Source organism: Monodon monoceros, unplaced genomic scaffold (assembly GCF_005190385.1).
Source record: "Monodon monoceros isolate NGI ecotype Baffin Bay Population unplaced genomic scaffold, NGI_Narwhal_1 Super_Scaffold_1, whole genome shotgun sequence".
Taxonomy (NCBI): Eukaryota; Metazoa; Chordata; class Mammalia; order Artiodactyla; family Monodontidae; genus Monodon; species Monodon monoceros.
Genome location: NW_021703765.1, coordinates 78,622,779 through 78,650,693, shown reverse-complemented (window position 1 = coordinate 78,650,693; position 27,915 = coordinate 78,622,779). Strand labels below are relative to the sequence as shown.

The 27,915-nt window shown below is 38.6% G+C and overlaps 3 protein-coding genes across 8 annotated transcripts in view; 2 read left to right on the top strand and 1 right to left on the bottom strand.

Annotated features, from left to right (window-relative positions):
* The first annotated feature begins 50 nt into the window (after nt 1-50).
* Nucleotides 51-8,277, top strand: FAM216A (family with sequence similarity 216 member A). Of its 2 annotated transcripts, none has more exons than XM_029228878.1 (7): nt 51-348; nt 1,717-1,757; nt 3,762-3,883; nt 5,107-5,236; nt 5,318-5,501; nt 6,059-6,141; nt 7,500-7,866. In XM_029228878.1, exons 1-7 carry the CDS (start codon nt 257-259, stop codon nt 7,616-7,618), a joined length of 771 nt encoding a protein of 256 aa, XP_029084711.1. In that variant the 5' UTR covers nt 51-256; the 3' UTR covers nt 7,619-7,866. The 2 variants fall into 2 exon arrangements, with proteins under 2 accessions (XP_029084711.1, XP_029084721.1); XM_029228888.1 differs by having other exon boundaries at nt 214-348; nt 1,717-1,751; nt 7,500-8,277.
* Nucleotides 8,278-9,122: 845 nt separating this feature from the next.
* VPS29 (VPS29 retromer complex component) lies at nt 9,123-16,406 on the bottom strand. 3 transcript variants are annotated; one of them, XR_003795345.1, is made up of 6 exons: nt 16,312-16,371; nt 14,295-14,306; nt 13,605-13,681; nt 11,854-12,045; nt 9,876-10,111; nt 9,123-9,623 (listed from the first exon to the last, which is right to left on the bottom strand). XR_003795345.1 is itself a non-coding variant. In XM_029234341.1 (5 exons), exons 1-5 carry the CDS (start codon nt 16,312-16,314, stop codon nt 9,506-9,508), a joined length of 561 nt encoding a protein of 186 aa, XP_029090174.1. In that variant the 5' UTR covers nt 16,315-16,406; the 3' UTR covers nt 9,123-9,505. The 3 variants fall into 3 exon arrangements, 2 of the variants coding, with proteins under 2 accessions (XP_029090174.1, XP_029090183.1); XM_029234341.1 differs by lacking the exon at nt 13,605-13,681 and having other exon boundaries at nt 16,312-16,406; XM_029234350.1 differs by lacking the exons at nt 13,605-13,681; nt 14,295-14,306 and having other exon boundaries at nt 16,312-16,390.
* A 101-nt stretch (nt 16,407-16,507) lies between these two features.
* The window catches only part of RAD9B (RAD9 checkpoint clamp component B), a 31,800-nt gene continuing 20,392 nt past the window's right edge, over nt 16,508-27,915 (top strand). For all 3 annotated transcript variants that reach the window (XM_029229296.1, XM_029229285.1, XM_029229276.1), the window contains exons 1-4: nt 16,508-16,644; nt 19,138-19,208; nt 20,088-20,237; nt 20,452-20,566. In XM_029229296.1, coding sequence (XP_029085129.1) covers nt 16,608-16,644; nt 19,138-19,208; nt 20,088-20,237; nt 20,452-20,566 — 373 coding nt within the window. In that variant the 5' untranslated portion in view covers nt 16,508-16,607. The remainder of the gene's footprint in view (nt 16,645-19,137; nt 19,209-20,087; nt 20,238-20,451; nt 20,567-27,915) is intronic.

The window sequence follows — 27,915 nt, the reverse complement described above, 5'->3', positions numbered from 1 at the left end:
ATGCAAACGTACAAACGCTCAATCAACTAAAGGACTCCCGCCCCTCCCCCAACTTAACTCCGGGATCGTGGATCTGCCCTCCCCGCTCTCCCGAAGCTGTTCGGGCAGTGTCCGGACTTCATCGGAGGGGGCTGGAATCCGGCGTCTGCCTCTTCACCCCCAGTATTGCCCTGCCTGACGCACGCGTGCTGACAGGGGAGGGGAAAGGGGAAAGCTTCTCCCGCACATAGCTCGCCTTCAGGGCACACGGGAGGAGATGCCCGGCCAGGGTCCAGTGTCCGAGTGGACGGAGTGCAGTTCTTCCACAGAGCCGCCCACAGGGGCCAGGGCCGAGGGTGGCGGCGGCGGGTGAGGCTGCGGGGCCCTGAGGGGTTTGGGAAGATGGCGATCAGCCCCGGGTCGTGATCCCCGGGTAGAGGAGTGGGTAGGAGCAGGCTGCTCCAGTAGACTGGTCCCCAATGTACTGAAGTGAGAGGAAGAGAGAACCTTTGTTGTGGCCGCGATGGGAAATATGGAAGCCGACTCAGTTTAGGGGAAGGGCTTCAGAGGGAAGCTTAGGAAGAGGGTTGGTGCAATGACTGACTAAACGCGATGACTGCGACAGTCGCCTGGGTGCCTCTTCTGCCCCAGGGGGCGCTACGAAATCTGCTGGCAATTTTGCGGTCTGGTCAACGTATTTCTACAAAAAAGGGGTTGGCGGGGTGGGGTTGGGGGTTTGGGGGGCACCAAGGGAACAGAGGTTCAAAGAAGCACTTCCAAGTCAAATAATTTCCCTGTGTGTGACATTAGCCACCTTTATGTCAAGTTGGGATTCATAATCTGTAATGAGACAGATGACTCTGAATCTTAGAGACACCTTGATTTTAACATTTTCTTCACTCAGTAGTTCCTTTTTCATAAATCCATTTCATTTTGAGCAGGTTTTTACTATTATTTCCTGGATGCTGAAGACAATTAGTTGCTGAAGTTACTGCTGTGGGCAGTACCTCCTCATCCCTTGCATGAGTTATTCCCTAAAAGTGAGAATTGCCCGGTGTTCCTCTGAAGCCCACCGTCATAGCTCCTGCTGCACCCATGGCCACGTTTTTTTAAAAAAATAAATGTATTTGTGGATTTAGGATTTCTAAAGATAGGATGGGGTTGTGTGTTTCTTTTCTGTTTGTCACAGCGCTTGGCAAAGTTCTGGATCCCAGTATCTCAGGGGATCAATGAATTCTTGGTCATTGAATAAATTGCAGGAAGAGGAAAAGGGGAGTGTTTGTCAATTTGAGAAAAGAAAAAATGAACTTGTACAAAATTAGCAACATTCCAGACCAACTTATCAGTTCCAATTCACCTTAAATTACATACAATAAATTACTTTATTAAAAATAAAGGAAGAAAATATCATGAATAGCACAGAAGCCCAAACAACTTTATTGAGCTCGGTGTAGGAATTAGATTAGGTGGCTGTAAAAGTAAAGCCAAATCTGGCTTACAGTAAATCCTTTACAGAATGGTAAAAATCTCAGATAACCCACTTTGAAGAAGCCTGGAGTCATTAGAATATAACCAGAATTACAGGAGAAGATTTGCAAGACATTATTATCTGATGGAAACATGAAAATTAAAAAGCATCTGCAATACTGTCCTTTTTTCATTTAAAATACTTTCTTTAATGCTTATAAAGCTGTCAATTATTACATATTATTTACATCCCTTTTTTTTTTTAAACAGATCAGCTGGATATTCTTATTACCAGAATTCCAAAGGTATTGGTGAGTAGAGCATATAAAGCGGATAATATGTATCAGTAATATGGCTCAGAGAAGCCAGTTTTGCTATAACTACTCACACAATGGAATTTTAAAAAGTCTTCATTAGCATCCTTGGTAAACTCTTTAAGATTTTCAAACAACAATCCAGCAGGTTCTTTGTCTCCTGTTAAGCTATCTCACATCAAAAGAGTACTTCAAAATTGCAATGAATCTGAAAAGAACTGTGTTTATAACTGATGTTGGTTGAAAAGGACAGAACACAACCTGGGGTTTATACACAGGTTGAAGGAAAAAATTCTAAATTGTTCAACTTCAAAGAACATAAAATATTTCTCAATGCTGCTATTTTCCTCTCACTTGAAGTAAAGGATAGAGCTGCTGGAGGTAAGAGGTTAAGACAGGCCCCCAAGACCTCTCACTAATTTTTTGAGGGGAGCAATTTCAATTCAATGATATATAAACCTGAATTCACTTTGCTTTTCCTTGGAAAATTTATAGTCCTAACAGTTACCTAGGAAAAACACACACATATCTGCGTGTATATACATATATATCACTATTTATTTTATATACATGTGGTTGTTTTAAAATGGAATTGCTGAATCATATGGCAATTCTGTTTGCTTTTTTTGAGGAACCGCCATACTGTTTCCACAGCAGCTGCATCATTTTATTCAATATATTCCCACCAGCAGTGCGCAGGGCTCCGATTTCTCCATATCCCAGCTAACACTTGTTTTCTGTTTTTTTGATGATAGTCATCCTTATGGGTATTAAGTGATATCTCACTGTGATTTTTATTTGCATTTCCCTAATCATTAGTGGTAGTGAGCATCTTTTCATGTGTTTGTTAGCCATTTGTATATCTTCTTTGGAGACATCCAAAGTCTATTCAAGCCCTTTGCCAATTTTCAATTGGGTTGTTTGTTGCGTTTAGCTATTATTATTTTTTTTTTATATTTTTTTTAGAAGATGAAACCACCTTGATGGCAGTTTCTCTTTTTTAAAAAATTATTATTATTATTATTTTTTTTTTTTTTGCGGTACGCTGGCCTCTCACTGTTGTGGCCTCTCCCGTTGCGGTGCACAGGCTCCGGACGCGCAGGCTCAACGGCCATGGCTCACGGGCCCAGCCGCTCTGCGGCATGTGGGATTTTCCCGGACCAGGGCACGAACCCGTGTCCCCTGCATCGGCAGGCGGCCTCTCAACCACTGCGCCACCAGGGAAGCCCTAAATTATTATTAATTAATTTATTTATGGCTGTGTTGGGTCTTTGTTGCTGCGCGCGGGCTTTCTCTAGTTGCGGCGAGTGGGGGTTACTCTTTCCTGCCATGCGTGGGCTTCTCACTGCGATGGCTTCTCTTGTTGCGGAGCACAGGCTCTAGGCGCGCAGGCTCAGTAGTTGTGGCACATGGGCTTAGCTGCTCCACGGCATGTGGAATCTTCCCGGACCAGGGATTGAACCCGTGTCCCCTGCACTGGCAGGTGGATTCTTAACCACTGCGCCAACAGGGAAGTCCCTAAAGCTCTTCATTTTAACACTGCCTCATTAAAGGGATAAAATGTGTGTTATTCTATCTTGAGTCTAATGCAGAATAGAATTTCGAAACTATATACTGAAGGCAAATGAATGATAAAATATTTTTGAAAATCTTTAAAGCACAAATCCTGCATGTATATTCCTGTTTAGTATGGTCTGACATACAATAAACTAAAGAAATAAGTTACTATCAACATTTTGCATCTCAGCTGAGTTCAAAATAATTTTGTCCATATGTAATGATTATATATCATTATATATAGTAAATATTTATAAATATCTTAGATTTTTGTGTGCTCTAAAACCAAATGGCATATCATAATGTCTCTTCAGATTTAACAGTCTGACTCATACTGGTATTCCAGGATAATCAATGACACATGTAAATAGATGGATCTTAATAATTAATTTGTTAAACTTATCTTTGCTTATGAAATTCACATAATAATGTCCTTGCCTACAGATAGATTCAAAGATGGACACAAAATGAACTCACACATAGCCATGCTGCAAGAGTTATGGAAAACGCCTCAAGTTCAAACAATTCACATCCCTAAGTCAATGACAGAGACATCCTTTCTAAAGGTATGCTAACCAAATACCAATATTTTATTTAAATACCGATAGTCTTTGTATTCAGAGCTGAACTCTTTATTGAAGATAAGCTAGTTAGAGGGTAAGGCACTGTAGAAGACAAGTACACCCAGCACATTGTCTAGGAGTCTATAAATATCTGCTGGGTAAACTCATGAGTGAATGCAAGGATTTTATCATTATAGATTCCCTATCATAAGAGTTCTTTCAGGGTTTTATGATACTTTGGATCTAATGTACCTTTACTCAGGAAGCTCAGTGCCAAGCACAAAGATGCTTGAGGAAAGTTCCACTCTAGAGACAGAAACCCAACCTCATAAAGATTTTGCTCAAGGACCACAAAATTAAAAGCAAGTAAGTAAAGAAAATGGCAATAAACACTTCATAACTGTTGACCTGTATTACCCATTAAAGATCATAGCTGGCGGAAGTACCCTCTCTAGAGCAATATAAATTAGGGTTACTAAAGATCTGTGCAAACTGATAAGTTATTTCTGACCAACATTTAATATTTTCTCTGCATTTATTACCTATTCAGTTCAGTAAATCTTGTGTTTGTATGTATATACACATGCGTATATAGTGGAGTCTTGCATTTTAGGTGAGCGTTAACTTCTAAAATCAGCAAGTACAGTGAAAATCTTAGTCAAAATTACTTATATGACCGGGACTTCCCTGGTGGTCCAGTGATTAAGACGCCATACTTCCACTGCAGGGGGCACAGGTTTGATCCCAGGTCAGGAACTAAGATCCCACATGCCTCTAGGCACGGCCAAAAAAAAAAATTACCTATATAGGAGACCAACAGACTACCCTCAGTCTGTCCAACACCGAGAGTTATTCTTCTGGTGCTAGAAAAGACTGTTTCTAAGACTAATTGTGTTTCTTTTAGGTACCACTTTTGAGGTACCACCTCAAACATCATATTCAGAAGGCAAGATGCCTACACTCACTGAGAGGCACATGGGAACTAAGACTCATTGACAGACAGCAGATTCACACTTTCCTTATTCTTCTAGGGCAGTGTTTCTCAAACCCAGTGGGCATCTGAATCACTTGAGTGGAAATGGCAAACAGAGTCACTTGTACTATTTAAATGGCCATTTCTTTCTCTCTTAATTTTTTGGCCAAATGAACATTCTATCCTTTCAGATATGGAATATTGCCAACCTCTGTTCTACAATGCAGCCTATAAATCTTGTTTTGTCTTCTAGCATCCAGACCTCACCTTAGGCCAGAAGCGTTACCTGTGCAGCATTGCTAAGATCTATAATGCAAACTATCTGAGGACGTTAATGAAGAGGCAGTACATGCATGTGACCCAGCACAGCTCACAAAAACCAGGCAGGTGCACCTCCAGGTAGTTTCTCACTAGTTCTCACAAGAAACAAGAGGGTGTTCTAACAGAGGTGATTTGTGTGACAGGTGTCCTCGCTCATCACAGGAGCCACCTCAGTTCTCGTTACTCACAGAAGCAGCATTACCCCTGCACTACATGGCGACACCAGCTGGAGAGAGAGGACTCGGGGCCTTCTAACATTGCAGCTGCATCTGCACCTGAGATGATCATACAGCATTCCCTTTGGCGACCAGTGAGAAACAAAGAAGGGTTTGTTTCCTACTCTTTAAGAGAAAAATGTACCCCTCAATTTTATTTGAGCTAAATGACATTAAATCTTGTGTTCCCTAACATGTTCACTTTATTAAATTCAGAATAGGTTGGGCAAAAAGCACAAAAGAATGCTATCTTATAGTCTCTTTACTGAGCTGACTGGGATATGTTACTGTTTTTAGAACTTTGTGGAATTGTAAAAATTTCGATCAGCTAAAGATATGGAAGACTGCCCTTTTAAATGATTCTCACTCAAATTTAAAATAATACAAACACTTTCAAAAGGAGAAGCATATGATGGCTTATGCACAGGGGAATACTATAAACAAAAAAGGAAAAAGGAAAAAAGAGATTAAGATGCCTGATTATTCAACCTGCGCTATAATCGTTAGCTTTGCATCTCAGGGTTAGTATGTCACGGGAGAATTCAGGGTCTGAAAGGGTCTCTTTGGTGATGCCGGCAGCTTAATAAAAAGAATGTATATGGTCTTCCACATGCATTTGGCAGCTGTTCACTGTGCTGGTTCCAATTAAGATGCTTCTCTTTCTTACAGTTTAAAAACTGGATATGCATCTAAAACAAGATGTAAGTCACTGAAGATTTTTAGAAAACCAGGCAGACTGTTCATGCAATCAGGTAAATGTGGAATTCTTAATATATGCATTTTTAAAGATGTCATGCTAAAAAATATTAAACCCAATATAGTTCCATTTCTATTAGAGAAGACATTAAAAAAATTTAGAATGTGACTTGCTTATATTGCTCCAAACAAAACTAAACATGAGGGCTTCCCTGGTGGCGCAGTGGTTGAGAGTCCGCCTGCCGATGCAGGGGACATGGGTTCATGCCCCGGTCCGGGAAGATCCCACATGCCGCGGAGCGGCTAGGCCCGTGAGCCATGCGCGTCCGGAGCCTGTGCTCCGCAACGAGAGAGGCCACAACAGTGAGAGGCCCGCGTACCGCAAAAAAAAAAACAAACAAAAACTAAACATGAAATCGATTTCTGCTTTCATTTAAAAGAACACACTGCTCAGGGACTCCTGCATGCAGGATCTTATTTCCCCGATCAGGGATCGAACTCATTCCCCCTGCAGTGGAAGCACAGAATCGTAACCTATGGACCACCAGGGAAGTCCCCAGACAGCAATATTTTGTATAGAATCAAATAGTTAACAAAGGGCTATATCACCTATACCATTTTGTTTAATATTCAAACCAGTGGAAACAAACCAATTATTATTATCAAAATTTTACAGAGCAACTCAGACAAATCCACATTTGGGAAGGATCAGCATAAAGGATCCTTCTACCACAAGTACAGAATATCACAAAATGAAAAAGGCAAGAGAAAGACTGAATGCTGAGAAATATTCCTCAGAATTGATAAAGTGGAAAGGATTAAGTGGAAGTGAAATAATTTCCTAGTTACTACCACAGTGAGTAGGGAAGTTGGTAGGAAACAGGGAACTTAGGCCTTCTGAACCCATATCCCACTGCTGTATGACAGCACCACTCAGCTCTGCTGTAAGTACCATACCATGCCTATCCAAGAAATGAGGGAAATGGCAGGGGAGAAGGTAAGTCTGGTTCCAAAAAGAACAGCTGGAGGAAACCACAGATAGAGGAAAAGTCCCCATGGTCCCCCAAGAGAAAAGAAATGAGAAGGAACTTAAGGAAAACAGAGAATACTGAAGCTATAACTTCCCCCAGTCAAAAGATTTTGAAAAGCAATGGGAAAATAGGACTTAGTAACAGAGAATTTGCTATACAATAACTTGGCTAGAATACAGTACTGGGCATCTTATTTTAAAAAATAAGAGATCTAGGGGGAGGGGGAGATAATCAAATTTTGAAAATTGCAATTTGTTTTTGCCAAAGGCTTATTAAAAAAGTAGGTCATTTTGAAGGTTGTTCTTGTATACAAATCTCAATTTTCAGGATGAAATACTTTATTTCCAAAACAGACATTATAAACTCTTTATTTTTTCCTTCAGTTTCTACAAATGATTCTGAATCATACATGAATGAAGAAAAAAAGGAAGATGATTTGCTAAATAAGTGTATGCAATCAATGTCAATTGAAGAACACGGAGAACATCTGATGCTAACTTGACAATCTTGAGTATTGGTGATGTGCCAAAGGTGGGGGGAAGGGATTGTGAATTGTGTCCTCTCTCTGCATTCAGTATTGTTATTCACCACTGAGTCATTAAGTAATTTTAGTTTGTTCAGAAACTTTTACTACCATGTAAATGGTTTGATGTAGTTCCACGTACGAATATTTTGTGTAATAAAATTTGTGTGAAATATATGCGTGTAGTCCTAGCTAGGTACAATTAAAATTCTTCTTGTCACCTAAAACTGAATTATTCTTCTTTAAATCTGAAAAATACATTGTATAATTCTCTGTTTACAGTAAGTCCTAAAATAGCAACATTAGAATATCCTGGAAATATTTTCCAAATCAGGCTGAGGAAAACTCTGAATATCCTGATATAGAATAGCATTTGATAGAGGTAACATCCTGGCTTCCTCAATAAATATTATCTGCTTGAACACAAGTTAAAAATGGAAATATCAGTTTGCCCTATTTTATGAAAATTGCCAAACACCTGGACCCTCAAACTAGATTTAAGTTGGGAATAGTTGTGTTAATGAAAGGATTGTTCACATTACATTTTTGCTCTAGTGTGCTTGCCTTCTAAATGTTTTAGAACATTAGTGTTTTAAATTTTTATTTTTTGTAATTTTAACTTTTTGAGGTATAGTTGATATACAATATTATGTAAGTTGCAGGTGTACAACATAGTGATTCACAATTTTTAAAGGTTATAGTCCATTTATAGTTATTGTAAAATATTGGCTATATTCTTTGTGATGTATAATATATCCTTGTAGCTTATTTATTTATACATAATAGTTTGTACCTCTTGATCCTCTACCCTATCTTGCCTCTCCCCAGTTCCCTCTCCCCACTGGTAACCACTAGTTTGTTCTCTACATCTGTGTTTCCTTTTCGTTATATTCACTAGTTTATTTTTTAGATTCCACATATAAGTGATATCATACAGTAATTTGTCTTGCTCTGACTTATTTCACTTAGCATAATACCCTCCAAGTCCATCCATATTGTTGCAAATGGCAAAATTTCACTTTTTTATGACTAATATTACACTGTGTATGTACGTATGCATGTACGTGTGTACATACACACACACACATACACACCACATCGTCTTTATCCACTCTTCTGTTGATGGACCCTTAGGTTGTTTTCATATCTTGGCAATTGTAAATAATGTTGCTATGAACACTGGAGTGCACGTATCTTTTCAAATTACACAGTAGTGTTTAAAAAAATTTTTTTGTTGTTAAAACGTAAAGAATAGGGCACTTAAAAGCAACAGTATGAAGAATCACTGATGATTTACTATGTCAATATGGTATTCTATTTAGTTAATAAAATCTGAGTCCAACATTATGACCTAGAACGTTTTAAGAAAGAGCTCTGAAAGGTCATCTCATCTACCTTATCACTGTAACACTTGTCTGCAGTTTCATTTGGCCTCTTATTTTCATAAGTTTTAAAAATTAAAACACAGTTTATCAAGAAAATATAAATGAAAGGTAACTGTTTATTACTGGAGAAGAATGTATACAAGAAAATCTAGATTCTTTCTCCTCATGCACTACTTTGGTAGTAAAGTTCCAAATATCAACTATGAAGATATTTACAAGGATAAATTTTTCTTAACATGTGACCATTTACTGTGTGGTGGATGTTTTTTCATAGAAATCATATACTTAAACTAAATATAATCTTATAGTTTACAGGAAGCTTAGAACATTGTATTAACAGAAGACGAGATTACATTTTACTGCAAAATATTATAAAAGTGATACAATTTTGTGGCTCTTAAACATTTAATTACTTGAGTTGAACAGGGGAATGGAAAAAAAAAAAAAGCCCAACAGAAATATCATCAGGACACGCCTCGCTTTAAGATTTTTTGTATTCAATTCGTTCTACTTTCACGTCATCTCCAATTAGCTGATACACATAAGTGACAACTGTAGAAGCCTGGATATCCATCAACACAAATGAAGGAATAATGTTTCTGGAAGAAAATATAAATAATGTCAGTGTTTTGTACTAAAAAGCAGTAGCACTATAAATTTCAATTTAGGATGACAATTTGGATTCAAGGAGAAATCTGGTTGTTAGACATATTAAAAAGAATAATCACCAATAGAAGATTGCCAAAAAGGCTATAATTATTTAAATAATCACATTTCTCTTTTATGAAATGTCACTTGTACAATTATTAACTTTATGAAACCCCCAAATTCCCAAATTGCATACTACTCACGTTTCCAAGGCATTATAGGCTCCAGTGGCAGAACCTGGATTAATGTAGAATTTATTTTCATGCTCAAATGCTTCAAATTTATGTGTATGTCCTGAAATAAGAATATCCACATCAAACTGCCTCTGCAACAGGGCTAAGCTGGCCATATCTCCCCATGGAATAACTTGATGTCCATGGATCAAACCAATTTTGAACTGCCCAACAGTTACAACTTTCTGTTCTGGATAATTCAGATTCTAAAATATGAAATAGACATAAGAAAAACAAATATTTTAGAGACATAGAGGTTTAAAAAATAACCTTCTTAAATATTCAATCTCATATGGGTGTTTTACTACAGTGCTCCACAACCAACATATTTGTTAAATAAATATTCGATTTCTTCTCAATCTCTAAGGCTGCAACGGTGCTCAAAACGTAATTTACTTTAGGTAAACTGGAACTTATCACGCAATCCCTTTGTTGAGTTTATTTTTATAGAATGAGTTCTTTTTGGCTTTCTGTAAAGGATAATTCCCCCAAATTTATGTTTCCTTTATTTAAGAATCCAAGGAATATGACCTGTAAGCTAGGATATGTTCAAATTATATCCCAGGCTTTAATAGTTACATAGATGGCTTAAAATAATAATGATAGTTAAACTTATGTAGCACTTAGTATGAACCAGGCACTATTCTAAGAAGTTTATAAATATCAACCTATGTAATAATTACAAACAATCCTAAGAGGTAGATTCTATTATGACTCCCATTTTATGGATGAGGAAACTGAGGCACAGAGAGGTTAAAATAACTTGCCTAGGAGCACACGTTATTAAGTGTTTGAGCCAAGATCCAAACCCTGGTAGTATGGCTCCAGGGTCAAGCAAAAAATTTAATTCTTGCTACTGAAACTATCTTTAGCATATCATAAACAGAACCCCTAATATATTTTTAACAAATGGCAAACATATACTCGAATTATTGACAAGATGTTTGCCCCTTCCCTTCTCATCCCCCCCACCCCACTTTTCACTTTCATGCCACCTCTAGTTTATTCAAACTTAACACCAAAAAAAAAAAAAAAGCACCAATGAATTTAAATAGTTTATGAAAAAGCTTATATTCCTAGGAATAAAAAATAAAATTTTCATACTAGAATCAGGTTTATTAAGCTAGGTCATACAATGTTAGCACTGTCATGGGTCTTAAAAATCATCTATTCCAATCATATTTACATAGTAGGGAACTAAGAAAGAGGATGTAACTTGCCTAAAATCTCATTATTAATTAATGGACAAAGTTGGAACTCCAGAACTCCTTATTTTTCCTTTAAAGTTAGGTTTATTGAGGTAAAATTTACGTACCCTTTTTGGTATACAATTCAAGGAGTTTTGACAAATGCATACAGTTGTGTAAGCACTGCCACAGTAAGATATAGAAAAGTCTATCCCCTCCTCAAAACTCCCTCATGCCTGTTTATAGTTAACCTTTGAGATAGGGAGCCATGGCAGGGTTTTCTTACTTCACCTAAAAAGGATCACTCTGGTTGCTACGTGGAGAATAAACTGTGGAGGGAGCAAGGATAGAGTCAGGAAGCTGGAACACAGTAAAGTGATAAGTAGCTTGGAACAGGGTAGCAGAGGTGGTGGCGGGGTAAGTTCCTGACAAAAACTTTTTAAACTAAATGATAGTACTACAAAAAATATTGACAAAACCATATCAATTTAATTAGAACAAGTATGTAATATGTTTATTAAGTAGTCTAAAATCAGTGATTTTCAAACTGTAAGGGAGGGGTATGTGTAATAATTTTACATTGGAAAACTAAAAAAAAAAAAAGCAAAACAAACCTTAACAGTTGAGAAACTCTGGTCTCAAAAATAAACCTTATATATATATAAATCAAGAAAAGGAAATATTTAATTAATATATAATCAACACAACAGGAAAAAAAAAAGGAAAGGGAATATTTGGGAAGGGAAAGGGAAGTACATCACCTCATCGAAGTCTCCTCTCACAATATGAACATCACCAGCCAGAGTCTTGAGATAGTCATAACTCTCTTTGGTACAAAGGTTTCCAGTGCAGAGAATGTGCTGAATCTTTCCTGGCACCAGCAGTTTTTTGAATTTAGCTGGCAAACTGTTGCACCGGTGTGGGATGTGCAGGTCTCCTAATACCAACACCAACTTTAAAGTGTCAAGGTGAGAAAAGGTGTAATGTTAAACATGATTTCAAAACAAGATATTCTCCTCCCATAAGTCCTCTTTTAAATTAAACTAATCAGAGATTCCAAAACCCAAAAGAGCAGAAGTTACTCACATAGTTCCTATCATGACCACTTAAACACACATATGATTCTAAATCAATCTTAGTTTATTTGGGTCATAAATAGGTGTGCACACAATACCGGTAATCATTCTATTTATCAAGAATAAAATCAAGCTTTCTAAAGCGATTCATTCAGAGACCTATAAATTACACTCAAAAAAATTGAAAAATGAAAAATATACTACCAGGCCCTATGGAATTTGATATGGTAATTCATATTTCTGCAGTGTTAATGTAAAACATCATATATTGATTCCAGGGATGTTAATAAAAAGAATGGTTAAAATTATAATGATAGAGGAAAAAAAAGTTAATTCTATAATTTACTAGACTGACAACTATTTGGAGGAACAGTAGCCAAAATTTACAATATTTGTTACTTAAAATATTAACTATACATTGCAGAGGAATAAAAACAGCCTATGTTGCAAAGAGTTTCAATAGGGCAAACATGTGCTTCTGAACTATAATTTTGTTATCTTCTCTTTCCTTCATCATTAGAAATCCTGACTGTCATATTTTTGTTTAGATCAAATTGTCTATGTATCCTCAGTTTAGTTCCCAAACTTAAAATAACATATCAATCTTTCATGTGCATTAGAGCATTAAAAAAAGAGAGAGATCAGCTAAATAAGTGATGAATTCAGCAGGAGGTGGTTTAGAGTTGGAACAATCTCAGATGACAAAAACAAATTCTGCATATAAATATAAAAGAATTAAAAAACCTCAATCCTGCAGATTTTTAATTTTAAAATTTCAAGATTTGACATATATACACCACTTAACACAATAATGTCAAAAAGATCATTTAAAAATAGTATTCGCCCTCCAAAGGACAAGAGAGTCAATTTCTCCATGTCCATTGGTATAAGCACCTTCAGACGAGATCTGGCGCGTTCAGGGTGGTATGGCTGCAGACAGTATAAGCACCTTCATTCTATGACAGGATCCTTTCCCACACAGATATCCCATCCATAAATGTACATGCCCTTTAACTGGTTCTAAAGAACGCATTACTATTCTTTAATATTACCAAAGAAAACATTAAATATCTAAAACAGGATAAACAGCAAAGTTTGGCCACTACAGACTTTGTAAGTTGAAATTAATCAAAACCAAAATGTGTAAAATTAAAATTATTATCACAATAAGCTTGATTCATCTTGCAACAAATATCAAAATGATTACAAAGGAAAGGAAATGTTATCAGGATATAAAGTAACTGAGGTAACACAAGGTTACAAAACTAGCTCACTTTAAAAGAAATTATTAAATAAGCTTCTTTACAAAGAGTAGTTTCAGCTGGTATTTGCTCAATGACATATTGTTTCAATCCAAATCTTAGTGGACAAAACATCTATAAAACTAAAAACCACCACATAGTTTCCACCCTCAGTGATAATCAATACAAAAGTACCTGGAGATAGAACAATCTTCATCTTTAGAGGGGGATCCCTTCAGATATGAATTGAAGTACATAGTTAATGTGGGAAGCTGGCATTTGAGAAAAAGGTAAAAAAATAGATTTCTATATTAAAAAAAAAAGAACCTCAAACTCATAAATTAAGGGTATATGTCTATAACAGGTTGAAAATGTTTGGGCCTAATAATGAATGAGCTGTTCAATCTGAATGTGGTAGAACGAACATTAGTAAGACATGATACTTTATAATGATCTATGAGCTAAATTCTATAATGTACTGAGGATTATGCCCAAGTGCACCTAGACTATTAGCAGTCTAAAGATATAACTATGAATGGCCACACAGAAACTATTTCAAATTAGTAAGGATCCTTACTAGGACTTTGATTTCCTGCAGCTTTTTAAGTTATAGGGGGAAGAGTGTCACATAACAAATACCATACTTTGAGCAGTGTCTTTGCCCAAATTCCACACTTTGGACAGTTCAGGTTAGACATAGATTACAGAGTCTTTTAAGACAGCAAAAGATCCTGGAAATGGCGGTCTTGTTAAATTCAAATAAAGAACCAACCTAATCAAAGCATAGGAATTTGGTTACTTCCTATTTGATAGACATAAAAGGGTGAAATCCCAGTAACAGCACCCAACCACCATTGTTAGTAGGAGCTAAGAGAAGAAACTTACTCTGTGCCCAGCCTTAGTGGAATGAAGAAGTTGATTGCAGACAGGGGAATGAAAAAAAAAGGGTGAAACATGACCAATGTTAAAAGAAAGCAACGAAAAGAAACAAACCAAAAAAAGAACAAAAAACTCATCAAATGAATATGCAAACAACTGTTAATGATTTCTGAGTGTTATGAAAGAAAATGTTAAAAATCAGCTTTGCTCAAAACATTACCAAAAGAACCATATGCTGTACTATTAGATATCTCTCTCTCTCACACACACACATTTAAAATTTTTTCGACTTTTCCTAATCTCATTCGCCACTTTGACTCCCATCCGTTTTGTTTCCTGTTCTGTTTAGAATTTTATTTGGAAAATTCATCAGCAATAGCTTAAATGAAAGCTAACATTTTCTGGATCTTTAGGACTAATTATTCTTCAAGTATATTGATTTTAATCCTCCTATGTTTAAAATTCTAGTAGTTGGAAAATTATGCTGCAGCTAGGTCATTCTGTACAGAAGATCTAACACAGCACTATGAATACATTATCAAGTATTGGATGTACTTGGATAATAAAAGCAGACACCTTCCTCCAGCTAAATCTGGACTTTCCCCACACTTGAATTTGCTGCCCATAGACTCTGGATACTACTGTATATTGAACATTTCTGGTCTCTTTTGCCAAATAAAATGCTTTTAATTGTAAAAGAATCGACTAACTCTAAATTTTGCCCAGTTCTATTTCACATGAAAAGTGATATTTCAGTACAACTACCCTGAAAAAGTGTTCACCTCTCAAAAAAACTTCAGAAACATTAATATAGAAATCATGTCAGGTAATTTCATCTTCTCCCAGGGATAACTGTCTCAAAATTACTGTAAACTGGACTACTCTAATCCGGAGTCTGTTTAGAAGCAAAAATCAAAAGTGGGATTAAAGTCTCTAACATACATAAAGAAGCTAAAGAACCAGAGACCATGAATCTTTGGCTGTCACGTCTATAAGGCACCTTAAAGGCTGCTGGTCGTAAAATCACGATCATCTTAAAAATGCAATAGATGTTCATCAGAGAGAGAAGTCTCTCTTCAGCAACACAATACCAAGATCATCAGAAACCCTTTTAAAACCGTTCTTCACTTTGTAGGGGGTCAAGGTCACTTTGAAAATCTGATTACCGCTATTAGCCCTCTCTGGCAGCAGTTCCCGAGTTTTCACGTAGGCAGGCCTTGGGGTACCGACCTCCTGGGGGTGAGGGGATGATCTGGGGCAATCTGATGGACGAATGAGGTAAAGCTTCCCAAACTACTCCTTGCTGCCAACAATGACCCTTTCACCAGAAAAACGTTCCAAAACGTATTCCAAACCATTTCAAGGAGTTCGAAAACCATTAAGGAATCCTGCTCTAAAGGGTCGCAGCAGCCTGAGGAAGTAGTTCCAGTAACCCTAAAAGCTAAATCCAGTCCTTTTCAGGGCCCACTGCCACATTTCAATGGCAGCTGCACGGTATTTCAGGGGCGAAGGGGACAGCTCTTATCCACTTTCTCTAGACAGCAAACTAAATGGTAGCTTGCTTCTTCCCGTTTTGCCTCCGAGAAGCCAGCTTTCGCCACATGGGGGTGGTAACCGGTGGGTTACCTACTAGCGGGAGGTGCTTTTTGCGCGAAAGGAGCAAGGAAACGTCTGGAAACGGCGGAGTTCCCGTGCTCCTTTCTCTGGGACGCTCGAGGCACAGGCCCAAAGGCCTTCCCCGGCTCGGGCGTGAGGGGCTCGTGACAGAAGCTGCAGCTGAAAGGGACCCTTTCCCCCCTCGGACGTCCTGTGGCTCCTGGGGCTGGGCTGCGAGGCCAGGGCTGGCCGCACCCAAAGGTGGCCGCTTTTTCCTCCCTTGTCTTTCCCCAGGCCCGGGCCCCGGCCGCGCCCGCCACGGCCTCCGGGATCGTTTAAGCCCTCGCCCAGAGACTCCCAGCGTCTCCCAACGACGCAGCACCCCAACCGAGAGGCAGGCCTCTGTCGCCGCAGCTGCCGCCCTCACCATCCTGTCACTGGGCTCCGCTCAGTCACCACAACCGCCGCCGCCCTCTCTTCCTCAGACGCCTCGACGACCCGCCCACCTCGCTCACAACCAATGAAAAGAGAAGTCGGCGAGAGACGGCTCTACGGAGGCCCGCTTAGGCTCTTCGCCGCCGTAAAGCGAAGTTGTTCTTTGGGAAATTGTGGTGGGGCGGTGGCCAAGATCGCGAAGTTTCCAAAAGCGCGGGCAACATCCGGGCGCCTGGGGCCCTCGAGCTGAGGCGCGCAGAGTGACTGACATTTTTAGGGATTGCAGTCATGCTGAAGTGCGGGATGAGCGGCAGTCAGGTGAAAGGTGCAGAGGCCTTTTTTGCCTTTCTGTGTAGAAAAGGGAAAGCCTAGGGTTCATGGGGAAGTTTCCACCATCGTCTAGTTTCTTGATCTTTGCCTTTCTGCCTAGGGGCGGAGGACACAAGGCCTGGCCACAGCCGGCACCCACCCACCCAGGGTCCTGTTAGCTTCTGAGGGGCGAATGACGGCCCATCTGCTTTTATTTATGCATAATATTTATATTCATAGGTGTCCATAAAATGAAGTTGCACTATCTGGACAAGTATTGGAACGGCAGTTTCAAACTCGGGACGATAGGACTGTGTGGGAAGTTGGGAAAAACAATGCTTGGACAGTAAAAGTATTTTAGTGCCATGAGAAAAAAGCATAAACCTGTTTTTTTTCCCAAATTCTAACATTTTTAATGTATGACCTGGGACAAGCCACGGAATCACTTCTGGGCTCAGTTTTCTTATCTGTAAAATGAAAATATTAACGGCATCTTCATTATAGGGTTTATTGTAGGAATAAAATGCAGGTAAAGAGCTCAGTAATGAATGGGAATGTATAGGAACTATTGTTTATTGTAAATGGTACTTTAAACATGTAAGTTACTCCAGAAAGTCTCTATTTAGAAAAGTAATGGTCATACAGATCATAACCTGAAAGTGATTATTGAAAGGCATCTTGTGTTGCAGCCGGCTTCCCCTGTGTTGACGACCTCTATGGAACAGTATTAATGAACAGGAAAGGGAAGCACAAGACCCCCCATTGTTGCATGTTCTCAGAGTTCTAGAAAGTTCTCTCTTGCAATGTGTACCTTAGTTCTCAATAAGTGATAATTTGTATGATTGTTTAAATTTGTTTTTACTCCGTAACTCTAAGCCCTGTGAGGGCAGGAGCTGTAAACCCGTCTTGTTCATTGCTATACCCGCATTGCCTTGGCTTGTACCGTCCTTGGAACATACTAGGTGCTCAATAAATATTCATTGAATGAATGAAAGGTCTTCATTAGCTAGCTCCAGGAAGAAGTGGTGAATGTGAAGTGGTAAAAAGGGACAAACGCCTCTTTTTCTCCCCCTAGTCATCCTCTCTTTCTCAGTTTGAGGCCTGCACCCCCACTTCCGGCTGTGCCGTGCAGCTTGCGGGATCTTAGTTCCCCCACCAGGGATTGAACCTGGGCCCTTGGCAGTGGAATTGCGGAGTCCTAACCACCAGACCACCAGGGAATTCCCCCAACTCTGATTCTTTTTTTAATTTATTTATCCATTTATTTTTGGCAGCGTTGGGTCTTCGTTGCTGCGCGCGGGCTTTCTCTAGTTGCGGCGAGCGGGGGCTATTCTTCGTTGCGGTGCGCAGGCTTCTCGTTGTGGTGGCTTCTCTTGTTGTGGAGCATGGGTTCTAGGTGTGTGGGCTTCAGTAGTTGTGGCACGTGGGCTCAGTAGTTGTGGCTCACGGGCTGTAGAGCGCAGGCTCAGTAGTTGTGGCGCACGGGCTTAGTTGCTCCACGGCATGTGGCATCTTCCCGGACCAGGGCTCGAACCTGTGTCCCCTGCGTTGGCAGGCGGATTCTTAATCACTGCGCCACCAGGGAAGCCAGCCAACTCTGATTCTTAAGCATGATAATCTGATTTTATGTTCTGAAATTATTTTTCCTTTTTTCTACTTTTCCATGGATTGATATGGCCATCCATTTTTATTGCATCATAGTATCCCATATCTGTTTGCCATATTTTTACTTATAATTTATAAGAACATAAATGGTGTCATACCAGATAAGACCAATATTTCATCCAGCCCTGGCCTCTCTTTCTGACAGGGCATCTAACTGTGTTTTCTGGGAAGATCTGGCATGTTCTGTGCTCAAACATCAGAGATACATCTTGAATTCCTCTAATTTCTCTCTCATGACTTGTTTTGACTTTGCTGCCTGTGAAGTTATTAAAACCCTTCAAACCATCTCCTACATGCTCTGTTTTCACACTTTTGGGGGGTGGGGGTATACATTTATTTAAACCAAGTTTAAAAATGCATTAGTATGGAAACTGGCTTGCCACAGTAGTTCCATGCAACACTGTGAACATATAGAAAGGAAGAATTTTGTTGCATTTTATTATTTCACACACACACTCTGTGAATTTATTATTTTAAAAAAAATATTTATTTATATATTTGGCTGCGCTGGGTCTTAGTTGCAGCATGCAGGATCTAGATCTAGTTCCCGGGATCTAGTTCCCTGACTGGGGATCTAACCCAGGCCCCCTGCATTGGGAGGGCAGAGTCTTAAGCACTAGACCACCAGGGAAATCCCTCATTCTGTTAATTTATTGAGCACTTACTATGTGTCTGGCATTTTGCCAAGGGTATTTTACCATATTTCTTAAAACAATTTGTAGCATTAGTCTATAAAACACTGTTCCTTATGAATTTATCTTGAGTCCTGTGAATGCTGAAGTAGTCCTATGATTTTATTGTTTGAGAAAAAGAATGTAAAAGGCACCTTTCTTTTTCTCCATAGTATTTGGGAAAGCGATCCAAGCACTCTCACGAATTAGTGATGAGCTGTGGCTAGACCCTTCTGAAAAAGGTGTAAGTAAGAAATTTAACTAATAGATTAAGGAAAAAAGATGTTTATAAATCCCAGTCCAGATTGAATGTTAACTAGGAAATCCAGAAATTCTAATCAGCCCTTTCACTGTTCATCTTTATTTTACATATCTAAATACATTTAGAGCGTGGTAAACTTAAAAATCATACACAGTTGATTTAAGCCAGAAGAAACAAACTGGTGGTCAAGAGGCTAGATATGGCTTGCAGAAATGTTTTGTGGGGCCTGCACTATGTTCTTTTTAAAAAATGAAATAATTTTCTAACAGTAATTGGGAGAGTCCACATAAAAATCTGAATTTCCTGATTCTGTTGAAAACTCAGAAGATCTGATAGTTTGGGGCCTGCATTCCCAAGTGGAAGTAGTTGGCTGACTAACAGTCTCTCCCCTTAGGCGAGGGAAAATTTTGCTGCAATCTTTTTACTCCCTTTTATATTGCCTTCTGCCACTTTGTGCTTTAAAGTTAAGGCCCCTGTGGGCATTTACATTTTTACAATTATAAATATGTTCTTGTTACCAAAAACAAACAAAGAAAAATACAATTTCAGCATGCAGGATTTTAGACTTAATACCTATATATAATATATTCCGTTTAGATGTGTGTACATATGAAAATTAAATGCACACTGTATAATGCAGTCCATATTACATCAGTACTATAACTTATGTGTATAATGTAGTCCATATCATGCAGTTCACATCCCATAGCCTTACTCGGACACACTTCAATGCGATGTTAAACATAATAGAATTTTTTTAATTAAAATTAAATTAAATTAAATTAAAATTAAATTAAAAATTTTTAAATTAATCATTAAAGTTGATTTTTTTCCTGTATAGCTATTATTTTATTTTTCTAGCTTGCTTTAAGATCTGTGAATTCTTGTCGGTCAGCATATGGATGTGTCCTCTTCTCGCCTGTGTTTTTTCAACATTATCAATGGTCAACCTCGGTGAAAATGAATGATGGTGACACAATATCTAATTTAAATTGCAAATTGGGAATGAAGGTAAGAGTAAGTGGGCATGGTTTTCTCTTGTATTGTAGAAATATTCATTATATAGGGCATAACACCTATTCTGTACTTAATACTTGATTTAAATGGCATGCAGAACAGTCTGTTCATTTACGAATATACTTACTCTTCTTTTGTTAGGTTGTTTTTAAACTAATGAAGCAACCATATTAAGTATGTGCTCTTCTATAATGTGTTTGTATTACAGTCAATTCTGCCTATCTTTAGATGTCTGAATTCCCTCGAAAGAAATGTAGAGAAATGCAAAATATTTACCAGATCTGATAAGTGCAAAGTAGTTATTCAATTCTTCTGCAGACATGGTAGGTATAATTAAATCCAGTTTAAAGTATGTGTGTGTTTTGTTAATATTTTTCATGTTTAGAATATTCAAACTGCATATCAAGACTTCCCATTGCACTATTGCTTAGAATTTGTATAGTTTTGTGGTAGGGCGGTTATAAATATTATCTCACTTGTCTCTGTAGAAGTACTGTGAGTTGATTGGTATTAATTATTTCCTTTTTTGGCTTGTCAGTGGCACAAGTTTTGCCTGCACACAGACCAATTTTTTAAATGTCCATCTGAATTCTAACAATTGATTATTCTAAAATTAACTAGCTGCTTGATGATATTCTGTAAGACTGCCTTTGTAACAGTGTTCCTTGGAATGAACAGAAAAGAATAATGCCTACCTGTATTAAAAATGCTCCAGGAGGTAAATAGTATTTTATCTGGGGCTGAAAGAAGCATGGTAACTGGCCCAAGGTCACAGAACTAGTAAGTCACAGAGCCTGGATTTGAGTCCAGCCCCACAATAGTAGGAGCCAAAACCTTCATTCATTCTCGCTGCTACACCAAGAGATTTCCTGCCTCCCAGGCTTGCATGGTAGATATTCAAATGTTGTAGTCATATAGGATTTTACATGGTTAAATATGTATAGCATGGTGATAAAGTGCATGGACTCTAGAGGTCAACAAGGTCTGGGGTGGAATCCTGCTCTGCCTCTTCCTTGCTGAGACATTGGGCGAATTATTTTACATCTTTGTGCCTCAGTTTCCCTATATGTAAAATGGGGACAATGGTAGTACCAGCCTTCTAGGGTTTTTGTGAAGATTCAATGAGTTATAGGAAGTTATAGTTCTAAAGTGTTTAAAGAAATACCTGGCATATTTTCTAAGAGTTAGCGCTAGTAATATTTATAATGATGGCTGCTATTTTATTTGAAGTTACCAGTTAGGAGTGTATGTTTTAAAAAATCTTGTACTTGTGGTATTGGTCCAAATCTTTTTATAGTGGAATGGTCTTCTGGAAGGTTATATTAGTGTTACGATTTATCTTATATTTCTTAATTTTATCTTACATTTATCTTAATATTTTTATTTCAGATCTTATTTATATTATATTCCTTAATTTTTCCCCTGCAAAATATCAATTTTTAACATTATTTTTTCCTTCTTTGAGCTTCAGTTCATGTTATAGCAGAATCATGTAAAGAGCATGATTAAAAGCCCAGCAAGGGTGGGGGGAGGGATAAATTAGGAGTTTGGGATTAAAATATACACACTACTATATATAAAATAGATAACCAACAAGGACCTACTGTATAGCACAGGGAACTATACTCAATATCTTGTAATAAGCTATAATAGAAAAGAATCTAAAAAAGAATTTTATATATATATGTATGTATAACTGAATCACTTTGCTGTACACCTGAAACTAACACATTGTAAATCAACTATATTTCAGTAAAAATTAAAAAAAAAAAGCACACACACACACACAAAAAGCACCGCAAGCTCTGACATCTCACAGATTTGGATGTGGATTCTTCTATAATTCTTATTAGCTTTGTGACAGTACATAATCTCTCTGAACCTTCATTTTCTTTTCTCTAGAATGGGGATAATCTTACCTACCCTCAGATTCTGGGGTTGTTGTGAGGATGGAGTGAGATCACATGTGTAAAGCACTTAGTGTGGTGCCTGACACAGAGGCAGTACTGAATAGTCAGTGACTGATGTTATTACAATTATACTCATCCCTTATTTCCAGCTAGATTTTATTTTTTATTAAAAAAAAATTTTTTTTGGCTGCACCGCGCAGCTTTCAGGATCTTAGTTCCCTGACCAGGGATTGAACCTGGGTCCTCGGCAGTGAAAGCATGGAGTCCTAACCACTGGACCACCAGGGAATTCCCCAGCTAGATTTTAAACAACCAACTTTTCAGCTTCTTAAGTATGTCTCAAGTGGCTTGATTAATGTCCAATACATATTTGTGACTGGTTGATTTTTAATAGCTTTTGTAGGGAAGTTGTATGAGTTAGGATGCTATGTCAGTGGTCCCCAACATTTTTGGCACCAGGGACCGGTTTCGTGGAAGACAATTTTTCCACAGACGGGGATGGGGGGATTGGGATGGTTCAGGCAGTAAAGCCAGCGATGGGTAGCAATGGGGCTCAGCTGCCACTCACCTCCTGCTGTGCGGCCTAGGAGGTGGGGGTGGGGGGGATGGGGACCCCTGCTTTAAGTTACAAATAACAGGGAAAAAAAAAACCACCCAGAAAATCCAACTCAAACTGACTTAAACATTAAGGAGGAATTTTGGCTCATGTAAACTAAAAGCTCAAAATTAGGTCATAGGCGTGTTTTGATCCAGGCTGCAGCAGCTGCTGCTGCTTCTTTTTAAAATTCTCTCAGGTCTGCATTCCTCTATGTGATTTATAGTAAGGCCAGCTTCTCTTATAAACTTTTTTTTTTTAACATCTTTATTGGAGTATAATTGCTTTACAGTGGTGTGTTAGTTTCTGCTGTATGACAAAGTGAATCAGCTATGCATATACATATATCCCTATATCTCCTCCCTCTTGGCGTCTCCCTCCTCTTATAAACTTTTAATAATGAGGTGACTTCTAGCAGCAGCAGCAGCTGGGGCTACATGCTTGCTCTTTCACATCTGGGGGAGTGAGAGCCATACTTCATACATGCACTGAACAAAAGTGCTTGACTTTGCTCTGATTGGACCAACCTAAACTAATCCTGGGGAGCCAGGGGAATTCCATTCTCTAATTGCCTTGGCTTATTGCCATATGTGGACCAAATTCAATTGCAAGGGGGATAAGATTACATCAATTGATTTATACCAATGAGGGCCCACAAGTGATACTGGAAGTGAAGTCAGTCCCACCCAAACCTCATGGCTGCTACATAACAGGGAAGGATGGCTCAGGAAGGAAGGGGGAAGTAGGGGATAGATGCTGATACCCAGTAATTGGGGTAAATAGTTATACTTTCCAAAACTGTATGTACCCAGGAAATTATGTTTGCAATTTTATTTTTATAATCTGGTGGAGAAACATTGTTCAAATTTAGTTGAGAAAAATCACCTGGGCAGAGATATCCAATAAACTGCTAGAAATACATATTTGGAACTGGGAAGAAATTAAAGACAGTGAAGTAAATTTGGCTCTCTTATTGATAGAAAACAATTGCAAAGGCATGAGCCACTAAAAAAGACTAACTTCTCTGAATCTAACCATAAATGGTTTCCAGAACGGTGATTCCTTAGGTTATTTAGCATCTGCTAATAGGAAAAAAAAAAAGGTGATTTATGTCATCAAGAACCAAGGTTCATATGAAATATTTACCTGCCTAATAATAATTCTATCAATTCTCTGTATTGTCATTGGCACTGGCCCCAGAGTGGCTAAAAATGAGTCAGTGAATTGTCCCTGAAGAACATGCTCTGATCTAAAGCACCTGCTAATAAGTTCTGTCCTGCTCAAGAAGACAGATCTCCGACAGAGAGGGGCTTCCATACGAGCGGTGCACTGGCTATTGAGTGAAAATAAAACCCTGATTCATACATGTATATTAATGACATGGTGTCAAGAGGGCAGAATTTCCACTTCACGGTTTTAAGGTTTTGTAAAAGGGCATTCTACAGATATGCTAATGACTTTAAACTTGCATAACAGTGAACTTAAAGGGATTGGGAAACATTTGCCAACTTATAAGTATCACTAACCTCTGAAATTCCAAACCCCACAAATGGAACATCTCCAAAATAATGCTTGTTCCTTAGCTGTACCTCTTTAAGTTTGAAAGAGTTCTCTGGAGCCACTGAGGGAAGTTGCAAATTGAGCTATGAAACGGCAAGCAGAATTCTATCATAGCATCAGATATGCCATGGCTGGCAGCTGATGGCATAAGGCAGTGCTCCTCAAGCCGTCCATGGACTGGCTGCTGGACCTCAAATTGTCTGTTACTGGTCTGTGAGAAGATATGGAGCTTATGTCAGAATTTAAGTCAACCACATTACTAGGCATTCTCTTTAGTTCAGCTGTTTTGTTTTTGTTTCAATAGTGAGATTTCTCAATGAAGGAAGAGATTCTGGTGAAAATTCCTTGTCTCTTATAGTCCAGTACTTTGTGCAGCATTAGATAAAATCAATAATGACACAGAAGAAACAGGACTTCTAAATTTTTATCCTGTTTGCATTCTATCAAGGAAAATTATTATTAAGCTGGAAGACTAGAAGAACCACAATGAAGAAGTACACCAAGCCAAGTTGCTTTAAAAAGAGCACAATGGGCTCGTGCCCCGGTCCGGGAGGATACCGCGTGCCGCGGAGCGGCTGGGCCCGTGAGCCATGGCCGCTGGGCCTGCGCGTCCGGAGCCTGTGCTCCGCAACAGGAGGGGCCACATCAGTGAGAGGCCCGCGTGCCGCAAAAAACAAAAACAAAAACAAAAAACAAACAAAAAAGAGCACAATGGAGGTACTTGGGGCAACAGATTCATAGGAGAGAAAGGTGAAGAGGAAGGGCTATCTGGGTGGTAGCATCACATGTGGGTAAATTTCTTTTTTTTTTTAAACGTCTTTATTGGAGTATAACTGCTTTACAATGGTGTGTTAGTTTCTGCTTTTATAACAAAGTGAATCAGCTATACGTATACATATATCCCCATATCTCCTCCCTCTTGCGTCTCCCTCCCCCCTCCCTATCCCACCCCTCTAGGTGGTCACAAAGCACCCAGTTGATCTCCCTGTGCTATGCGGCTGCTTCCCACTAGCTATCTATTTTATAATTAGTAGTATATATAAGTCCATGCCATTCTCTCACTTCGTCCCAGCTTACCCTTCCCCCTCCCGTGTCCTCAAGTCCATTCTCTACATCTGTGTCTTTATTCCTGCCCTGCCCCTAGGTTCTTCATAACCATTTTTTTCTTTTTAGATTCCATATATATGCGTTAGCATACGGTATTTGTTTTTCTCTTTCTAACTTACTTAACTCTGTATGACAGACTCTAGGTCCATCCACCTCACTACAAATAACTCAATTTCGTTTCTTTTTATGACTGAGTAATATGCCATTGTATATATGTGCCACATCTTCTTTATCCATTCATCTGTCGATGGACATTTAGGTTGGTTCCATGTCCTGGCTATTGTAAATAGTGCTGCAATGAACACTGGGGTACATGACTCTTTTTGAATTACGGTTTTCTCAGGGTTTATGCCCAGTAGTGGGATTGCTGGGTCGTATGGTTGTTCTGTTTTTAGTTTTTTAAGGAACCTCCATACTGTTCTCCATAGTGGGTGTATCTACATTCCCACCGACAGTGCAAGAGGGTTTCCTTTTCTCCACACCCTCTCCAGCATTTATTGTTTGTAGATTTTTTGATGATGGCCATTCTGACTGGTGTGAGGTGATACCTCATTGTAGTTTTGATTTGCATTTCTCTAATGATTAGTGATGTTGAGCATTCTTTCACATGTTTGTTGCCTATCTGTATATCTTCTTTGGAGAAATGTCTATTTAGGTCTTCTGTCTATTTTTGGATTGGGTTGTTTGTTTTTTTGATATTGAGCTGCATGAGCTGCTTGTAAATTTTGGAGATTAATCCTTTGTCGTTTGCAAATGTTTCCTTCATTTGCAAATATTTTCTCCCATTCTGAAGATTGTCTTTTTGTCTTGTTTATGGTTTCCTTTGCTGTGCAAAAGGTTTTAAGTTTCATTAGGTCCCCTTTGTTTATTTTTGTTTTTATTTCCATTTCTCTAGGAGGTGGGTCAAAAAGGATCTTGCTGTGATTTATGTCATAGAGTGTTCTGCCTATGTTTTCCTCTAAGAGTTTTATAGTGTCTGGCCTTACATTTAGGTCTTTAATCCATTTTGAGTTTATTTTTGTATATGGTGTTAGGGAGCGTTCTAATTTCATTCTTTTACATGTAGCTGTCCAGTTTTCCCAGCACCACTAATTGAAGAGGCTGTCTTTTCTTCATTGTATATTTTTGCCTTCAAATCAAAAATAAGGTGACCATATGTGCGTGGGTTTATCTCTGGGCTTTCTATCCTGTTCCATTGATCTATATTTCTGTTTTTGTGTCAGTACCATACTGTCTTGATTACTGCAGCTTTGTAGTATCATCTGAAGTCAAGGAGCCTGATTCCTCCAGCTCAGTTTTTCTTTCTTAAGATTGCTTGGCTAGGGCTTCCCTGGTGGCGCAGTGGTTGAGAGTCTGCCTGCCGATGCAGGGGACATGGGTTTGTGCCCTGGTCCGGGAAGATCCCACATGCCACGGAGCGGCTGGGCCCGTGAGCTATGGCCGCTGAGCCTGCGCGTCCGGAGTCTGTGCTCCGCAACGGGAGAGGCCACAACAGTGAGAGGCCCACGTACCGCAAAAAAAAAAAAGATTGCTTGGCTATTCGGGGTCTTTTGCGTTTCCATACAAATTGTGAAATTTCTTGTTCTAGTTCTGTGAAAAATGCCATTGGTAGTTTGATAGGGATTGCATTGAATCTGTAGATTGCTTTGGGTAGTATAGTCATTTTCACAATGTTGATTCTTCCAATCCAAGAACATGGTATATCTCTCCATCTGTTTGTATCATCTTTAATTTCTTTCATCAGTGTCTTATAGTTTTCTGCATACAGGTCTTTTGTCTCCTTAGGTAGGTTTATTCCTAGGTATTTTATTCTTTTTGTTGCAATGGTAAATGGGAGTGTTTCCTTAATTTCTCTTTCAGGGTTTTCGTCATTAGTGTATAGGAATGCAAGAGATTTCTGTGCATTAATTTTGTATCCTGCTGCTTTACCAAATTCATTGATTAGCTCTAGTAGTTTTCTGGTAGCATCTTTAGGATTCTCTCTATATAATATCATGTTATCTGCAAACAGTGACAGCTTTACTTCTTCTTTTCTGATTTGGATTCCTCTTATTTCTTTTTCTTCTCTGATTGCTGTGGCTAAGACTTGCAAAACTATGTTGAATAATAGTGGTGAGAGTGGCCAACCTTGTCTTGTTCCTGATCTTAGTGGAAATGGTTTCAGTTTTTCACCATTGAGAACAATGTTGGCTGTGGGTTTGTCATGTATGGCCTTTATTATGTTGAGGTGAGCTCCTTCTATGTGTACTTTCTGGAGGGTTTTTATCATAAATGTATTGAATTTTGTCGAAAGATTTCTCTGCATCTATTGAGATGACCATATGGTTTTTCTCCTTCAATTTGCTAATATGGTGTATCACATTGATTTATTTGCATATATTAAAGAATCCTTGCATTCCTGGGATAAACCCCACTCAATCATGGTGTATGATCCTTTTAATGTGCTGTTGGATTCTGTTTGCTAGTATTTTGTTGAGGATTTTTGCATCTATGTTCATCA

Coding starts and splice junctions, on each gene's coding strand:
- FAM216A (XM_029228878.1), top strand. CDS start 257: ATGCCCGGCCAGGGTCCAGTGTCCGAGTGGACGGAGTGCAGTTCTTCC. Junction 5,237..5,317: donor GCACAGCTCACAAAAACCAG/GCAGGTGCACCT, acceptor TTTGTGTGACAG/GTGTCCTCGCTCATCACAGG. Junction 5,502..6,058: donor CCAGTGAGAAACAAAGAAGG/GTTTGTTTCCTA, acceptor TCTTTCTTACAG/TTTAAAAACTGGATATGCAT.
- VPS29 (XM_029234341.1), bottom strand. Junction 10,112..11,853: donor TGAGAGGAGACTTCGATGAG/GTGATGTACTTC, acceptor TTCATATTTTAG/AATCTGAATTATCCAGAACA. Junction 9,624..9,875: donor GCCTATAATGCCTTGGAAAC/GTGAGTAGTATG, acceptor ATTTTCTTCCAG/AAACATTATTCCTTCATTTG.